Genomic DNA, 7,683 nt, shown 5'->3' on the forward strand with positions numbered 1-7,683 from the left:
CCCTTCACTCAACGGAGGGAACATCAAACAGAAACTCTGCATGACAAATAACTGTTCACAGACTACCGTTCTCGCTCTTCGAATCTTCTTCGTCATCAACTTCTACGATTTCCCACTCCTCTAGCAGTTCCTGCTCCCTCTTTATCTGCTGCAAGACTTTCGCTATGCGGTCCTCTGATCCCTCTCGCCATTCCTGAGAAACTCCACTGTCCCCGAGTCCTGACGATAGCATATTAGACCTGCAGCATCTTATTCTGATACGTATTGTGCAAGGCGGCAGTCTCCTGACGAGACGTTCGCTCATCCTGATGTCGCTGCATCCTCTGCTGGGGAGTCTCGGGTATTCTCTCCCGCCTCTTGAAATTGAGGTTCTTATACTGACCAAACATAAATGAGCGGAGCGAAGCACTTCCAAAACCTAATTACCGCGGCATATATGTAGTAGAGTACAAGGGAAAATACTGCGAGCCTTAGAGCCGAGTCCCACTTGTAGAAAGTCTTCACATCATGCGTTAGCAGCCACCAGAAGCCGGCCCCGATGGGGGTGTGCTTGGGCTCGTCGAACCACTGATATGTGCGGTTTATACGGTCCTTCCATCGTTCAGCGAACGGTTTCTTTTCTCTATCTGGATCTGCTGAGATCCACTGACGCAGCTTCACTCTGACTGAGGATACGCCACGCTGCTGTATGAGCGCACACGGCGGTCGAGAGAAGGCGGGGAACGCGAAGGAAGCAGCCAGAAGCCGCAAGCCTGGCATGGCGGGGGAACACCAACCTCAACTCACGAAAGCCTGTAACAGAGCGAGCCCGAGCAGCGCTCCGTCAAAAGTCCCAAGATTATGTGTAGGCCTTTTCACTTGCCTCCACTTCACATCAACAGAGGCAGTCTCGTTGAGATGAAACATTACAGTTGAATCATTCGAGTAGATACGAGGAGACTCTGCTACCGACGGCTCTGGCCATATGCCGACCATAAGGCACATAGGAAAGGGCATACCAAATCACTGCACAGCACTGGGTAATCACTAACAGGATGATCAGCAACCGCTGCTCAGGCCATTTGAAGCAGATCACCAGGGTAATGACCATCGAGATCAAGTATCTAAGGCGCTTCCTATTGGAATCTGGGCCTGACCTCTCCGCTCACGTTGAAGCTGCCCAGGCCCGATGCTTCTGACTCATGTTGCGCCATTGCCTTTCTGGACCCACTAGGAAAACAGTAGAGCCTAGCTCACAGAGATTCCCGATTGTGTAACTGAGATCATCAGTCTTGGCGACTATAAGTGATCTTCAGGCGCCAGCCCTCCATACGCGAGTGCAAATCGTAGCGGTTTGCCCAGCATTAACCACTTTAAGGAGCCCATTGAGGCTATCGTCGTTAGTAACCCGAATGAAAAGCAAACGGCCCATCCTATAACCTGAATTACATCCCTGCACTACCAACACAGTTTATCCACGAACAGACCCTCTGCTTCAAGCTCAGTCCTGGGCAAAGGCAATCGATCATTCCGCTGTCGTCTTCGGCAGCCTCGGGACTCTCGGAGAGGCTGGCGGACAACCATGGTAAGTTGAAGTTGGGCCGCCAGTCAGTCGAGACCACACCTGAGTTCACTGGTTCGCTAGGCATGGTCAAACTAGGAGGACTGTTAGAAGGCTAGACTGCGAGGTAAATTATTTTTCTCTGGAAGAGCATAGTTATACATGTCTGGCGTTGTGAATGATACCAGTCATTAGCAAAATGTTGATTGATCTCAATTCGCCTATCGAATCGAGCTTTGAGTAGATCGCCAGTGACTAGAAAATTCGTGCATCTGCAAGAATAGAGTGGTGACGATGGCGTCGCAGAAGACAGTAAGTTGACCGACACTGTGGCACACAGTGCCTTTACGTGTGCCTTGCATAGTGTTATCGGGTGTACATGACCCGCCGTACTCTGTCCTCAGAACGATAACGGCAGGTCGAACGTGTCTGACCTTTCTAGAGTCCCCGTCACCGGCCTGAGCAGTGTGCTGCTGTGCGCCGAAGACCCTTTGACTCACAGTGTTACATACAGTGTTACATTGCTGACTGTAGCAAAGGTGGAAAGAATGCAGGGAGAGCCCCGAAGCCGTTGGAGACGTACAGGCAAAGGTGGGTGCGGCTAGAGAGCATTTGAGGTAGCTTCTCTGTGGACTTTCCTATAGTAGATATAGGCGATCCTAGACAGGAACGATAGCGTTTTCTGATAGCAAAAACTATTTTATATGGATGGACACTGCTTTTCCGCTCCTGCACAAAGAACCACGCATCAGCCGGGAAGGAAGTTCCTTCCCGGCGCATATGTTTATTAACGCATGTGCAATACTAATCCTCTGGCATAACTGCCCCATTCACCCAAAACACTTCTGACATGTGGCTCTTATGTGAAACCAAGCATCGAATCAATGTTATTACCAACGTTTGTATCATCCTAATCTACTGGCATAACTGCCCCATTCACCTGAACGACTACGGATATGATTGAAACCAAGCATCAAATCGGTGTTTATTATCGGCGCTTGTATCATCATAATCTATCGGCATAACTGCCCCGGTGTAATACAATCCGGCAATCGCAACTTTTTGCTTATCTTGCGGATTTGCCAAATGCTATAATTTCTGACAGTCTCACTTTTTTGCTCTCTTGTATGGGCTGCTTTCTCAGTTACAAAGTAGCAACCACATTTACAACCTAGCAATTTCTGGTATAGGTTTTAGCAACCAAATGTTGAAAATAGCAAATCCAAAAGAGTTTTCCAGCAAGTCGCTCTTTTTGCTCTTTTTTTGCTGCATTGTATATTTCCCCGGAATGTTTTACACGCTGGCACTTTTGCCCAAGTGTGCTTCGCCCGCACGTTTTCGTTATTCTGCCAAATTGTGCTCATTTGCTGTTCAATATGTTTCGCGTTGTAATTATATAATCTGGCACCTTTTAAGGTTTGCTCTTCTATGATGTTCCTGCATGAAATACACAAATTGGCAGTTGCCGGTATGTGACAATGCTGCGCTACTTTTATGTTTCGGCTATTTGCTCTCTTGTAACTTACGCCCTGCGGGAATATATACTAGCGTTTTGCTCACTCGCTCAAACTGCGTCTCTGTTGGGGTTATTAGCAAACTTGTCATTTTGCATTATTCGTACGAGCAATATACAATCGAGCAAACATAGTTATGGGATAGCGTTTCTCGTTCGATTACGGAATTACGCCTTATATCTTACGCTCCAGAACATGTTCATGCCCTGTGCACTTACTAAGTATCTTATCTATCAAAGGTGTCACACTTTGTGTCTCACTTCAAGTGAGTCACTTAGTATCGGGTCAAAGCGTGATAGCACTCTAGTGAGCACGGGTGGCAAATCTGTACGAAAATTATGGGATAAACTTCCGAAGTGAGCTAAATGGCTAGTCCTATTGAGAAAAACGTGCTGATCAAGAATATAGCGTTGGTTTTGTTTCAAAACATCCCGTTCAGAAATTATAGCCAAAACCGTTTTCGTGCATTATCTGCAATGCACAACAGGGTTGCGCGTGCATATTGTAGCTCAATTACTCTGGATCCCAACCATCATCGCAGAAACCTTCAGATCGCACGCCACCTGCTTCGGTATAGCCAAGTCGAAAAGTCTCCGAACTGACTGATAACGGAACAGTTCTTTAAGGTTGTGGCTGCTTTCCGAAGCTTGCCCCATACCTATCAGAAAGTTTTTCATCACACTGTTTGGGCTAGCAACGTAACTGGATCCCTCTTCCATGCTAACAATGTTGACCGAGAGCTTTAAGAACTGTTGGCCACCATCAAACTGGAACTTGAGCCTGGTGATGTGATGAGCTTCGCCGTCAGTGACCGTATTGAGAAGAAGATTTACATCAGTGCAGAGACCGAAAGGAGTGGAGCAAGCCTCTGAATTACGCTCTCGCTCCAGAAGAAGATGTTCGTACGTGAACATCGGTCCAAAGACTTCCCATTTCTCTTCCATGGCCTTTTTCAGTCCTCCTTCAGGAAATTGGATGCCTTCATTTCTCAAGACTCTTCCCAATTGCAAAGCGCTAGTCTTTCCAAGTCCCAAATGACCCACACGTAACATATCACGCACCGCCTCCTTACTCAAAGTCGTTACTGGCCCATTGGAAGAGCGGTTAGCACGCTCGTAAGGCATGGGAGTTAGAGCCATGTAGTAATTACTTCCATGACTCACCCCAGTGCTTACCGGACTCGAAGGTTGAGTAGAGGAGCTTGCTGGGTCATCGAACAGCGCCCGAAGATTCCGTTTTACAAACTGATCAGAATGCCCTCTAGTAGCAACTCTCTCTGCGAACCTTTCACCGGCTTCCGCGTGAGACCGATGCCTCTTTCGCACTGCCTGGCAGTGAGCATCGTCATGGTCGAACAAATCTCTGCCACACTTAGAACAAATAAGCTTGACCGGGGACTGTTCAATAGGACGACCGGGACCCGGGGTGGTGGACTTGGATCGCATGGCTTGAGTTGAAGATCTGCTAGAGGCTATCTGGCATATTCGGCAACGATTGTCTGCAGAACATAACACCGTCGAACGAGTCTTTATGGAATCGTGATCACGTTGGAGTGCGTCAACGAAGTGTCGTGTCTTCTCATCCCATTCAGCGGGATCTTTTTTCTTGGAAGCAAAATCAGCAAGCCGTCTTGTGCAGGTGGGACAGAGGACCTTAGGCAGAGTGAGATTTGTGAGCTCACGCTTAAAATCGATTTGATAGTACTGCTTCGAACGATCACAGACTAAGTCAGTAGGGGCGCGCCCGATAGACTTGCGATCCTTGACGGGCAGTCTGTTGAAACATAACCGACATACGCAGTACAGCTTCTCCAAGTGGTTGCTGTCCACAGTCGCAGCAACAGCTTCAGGTATTGACATAGACCCCTTACTAGTCATGATGGTAGTAATTGATGTTGAGATCGAAGATAGTTTCACGCTAGCGTCGAGATTGTGGCCGACTAGGGTTCTAGCTAGCAAGGAGGGTTTTGGCTAGTAGATTAGCTGTTTGGGATGCAAGCATGTGATGCACGCATGATTCATTTCTAGCTCTTTGTGACCGATACCATGCACGCGCAACCCTGTGGTGCATTGCAGATAATGCACGAAAACGGTTTTGGCTATAATTTCTGAATGGGATGTTTTGAAACAAAACCAACGCTATATTCTTGATCAGCACGTTTTTCTCAATAGGACTAGCCATTTAGCTCACTTTGGAAGTTTATCCCATAATTTTCGTACAGATTTGCCACCCGTGTGAGATATATCATTCACTCCGAAGACAGCGCGAGTTATGATCAATGCTGAATACCAAACACATGATTGCTCTTGCACGTCGCGATTGAATCAGATGAGATAACAGTTAAAGTGAGCCCCATCTTAGAATATCCTCTCTCTTTTAGCATCGCATCAGTTGTGTCTCATGGTTTGTTACGATTGTACGTATTGACGACTCAACAATACCCAGAAGTTAAACCCTCAAGTAGGCATTACGTAAGTATTATGGGCAACTTTGACATTCTGCACGAGAAACATTTGCTCATGGGCAGTGGCACTCATCGGAGCGTCTTCGTGGAGCTATTGTTATAGACTTTGCAGAGTTGTCGAAGGATTGTACAGGGGAAACGCAACTTGGACTAAATTACTGATTATGAACTCTACAGCCCCCCGCACACAATATTCACTCCCGGGCACCACTAGAGGGCCTTCATAGAGATACTATTAAGGGTTACAAGCGAACCATATTGAGAAACGTCCAAATTTTTCTCTACCAATCACCGAGACAGCTACTTGTAGCAACTACGACAGCTGAGCACCACTGAGGTGCCTACCTTACTGCGAGTGCGTACATGGTCGCTAGTCTCCAGTGATGGGAGAAACTACTTCGATTCCTCACGCTCGTCCTCTTTCGACCGCTTCTGCTGCAATTCTTTTGCCGCGTGGCTCTCATACTCCTCCACCAATGAAATAGCATTGTTGTTAGGCGAGTTCTCTCGCACTATCTCATCACATCTGGTACCTCGGGAGAACTTGTTCAGCGCCGGGTAGATGCGGAGTGCTAACTTAGCACTGCTAAGCCAGCCTGCCTCTTTCCTCGATAGTTTCGATGTTCGCGAGGGGCATCTTTCTGCAATGACCAGTATTTGCTCTGAGCAAATTGCTCAGACTACCGAAGAGCATATTGGTTCGCATGCAATAGGCCATGTAGGGATCAGGATGCGTGTATGAAAGCCACGACATCTCGCATGGGCACCACTGGGGTGCCTGCAGTACAGCACTGCACTGCAGATGAGTGATCCATGCTGATCTAAATAAGTGATCTCGGATCACTCAGTACGAGTGATTCCGCCCAATACGAACTACCATGTAAACACAAATCCTCTCCCTCGTCCTTCTGTGACCATGTGCGAACTGCAATGTTGTGGAAAATATGAAAATCCAACGAGCCCTTAACGAATGTAAGTCTTTACTAACGACCTACTACCACTTACAATAGTCCATCCATCATTCTCCCAGTGCTGCAACTATACTTATCTATATCGACAGAACCAAGGAAGTATACAGAAGAGTCACCACTCAGAGACTTCGAAACTATAATGCAATGCTCAACACAATCACCAACAACCCACCAAGGCTCGAATCTCGCGTGCGAAATTTCAGTTTCTTCTTCCGATTGTAGAACAGCAAAAATTTGCTCCATTGCGGGGTTGCCCATTCGTAAAGCGGCAAATTGCTCCTCTGAAAAGTAGCAATTTGCTCAATAGTAGAAGGAGCAATTTATAGGTTTGCCCCTTCTTTGAGCAAAATTGCTCAATTTTGTTACATAGTAGCACTTCACATAGCGGCAACTTTTATATATTCTAGCAATATTCTGAAATATAAACGAGCAAACGATATTCATCCGAGCAGTTTCTGTTATACAAAACGGCAAATTTGCGTGTTTGTAAAGTGAATTTTGCTACTTTGCTCTTCTGTATATCAGCCATAGCGTTTTTACACACTAGCACAACAGCAAAAGCCGCAGGGAATATACATTCCAGCTAATTGGCACTTTTTTGCTATTTGCTCCTTTGCTATTTTGTAACTGAGCCAACTGCCCCATCCACCTGAACGACTTCTGATATAATCCTCTCATGGGTAGTTCACAGGCAAATTGCCTCCCACCGAATAAACCAGTTATTCTGAACTTTCCACTTACTAACAACACAACAGTTGGATGCTCACGAATGCACAACGATCGGTAGAAGGTATACCAAACAACATAAGAAACCTCTTGACAATTATTTGACCTCCTTAGGGGTTGTGGCAACACACTTACCGAGCATAACAACACCATTACCTTCCATAAGGGCAACGCGAGAGAGACCCTCACAATGCTTGAAGGTATCAACCACGAGATGCTGAAGAGGTTCGAAGACGACCTCGGCCATCTCATTAGACTTCAAGGAGTGGGGATCCTCCATTTTCTTACCACCGGTCTCCTTGCCGACCTTCCAGTTGATCTTGGTAAGCTTGCAAGCGGAACGGCCAGTACGGACGAAGGCGATGGGAGAGTAACCGACCTTCAATTCACCAGGGACATCCAGAATCTGGACCTGGGCAGTGAAGTACCAATGTGTTGAAGAGTCTTATCAGCCTTGGAGATCATGCA

At 46.9% G+C, this 7,683-nt stretch overlaps 3 protein-coding genes across 3 annotated transcripts in view; all 3 read right to left on the reverse strand.

Moving 5' to 3' along the window:
• Positions 1-55: 55 nt before the first annotated feature.
• On the reverse strand, positions 56-759 carry Pmar_PMAR006363 (hypothetical protein; the record flags this gene model as incomplete). The annotated part of the gene is made up of 3 exons (XM_002786901.1): positions 56-193; positions 240-377; positions 427-759. 3 exons carry the CDS (start codon positions 757-759, stop codon positions 56-58), a joined length of 609 nt encoding a protein of 202 aa, XP_002786947.1.
• Positions 760-3,563: 2,804 nt separating this feature from the next.
• Positions 3,564-4,931, reverse strand: Pmar_PMAR006364 (hypothetical protein; the record flags this gene model as incomplete). The annotated part of the gene is made up of 1 exon (XM_002786902.1): positions 3,564-4,931. One exon carries the CDS (start codon positions 4,929-4,931, stop codon positions 3,564-3,566), a length of 1,368 nt encoding a protein of 455 aa, XP_002786948.1.
• Positions 4,932-7,312: 2,381 nt separating this feature from the next.
• Positions 7,313-7,683, reverse strand: part of Pmar_PMAR006365 (conserved hypothetical protein) — a gene marked incomplete at both ends in the record, with an annotated part of 1,079 nt that continues 708 nt past the window's right edge. The window contains one exon of the mRNA XM_002786903.1: positions 7,313-7,627. Coding sequence (XP_002786949.1) covers positions 7,313-7,627 — 315 coding nt within the window. The remainder of the gene's footprint in view (positions 7,628-7,683) is intronic.

Source organism: Perkinsus marinus, assembly GCF_000006405.1.
Source record: "Perkinsus marinus ATCC 50983 genomic scaffold scf_1104296930488, whole genome shotgun sequence".
Lineage (NCBI taxonomy): Eukaryota > Perkinsozoa > Perkinsida > Perkinsidae > Perkinsus > Perkinsus marinus.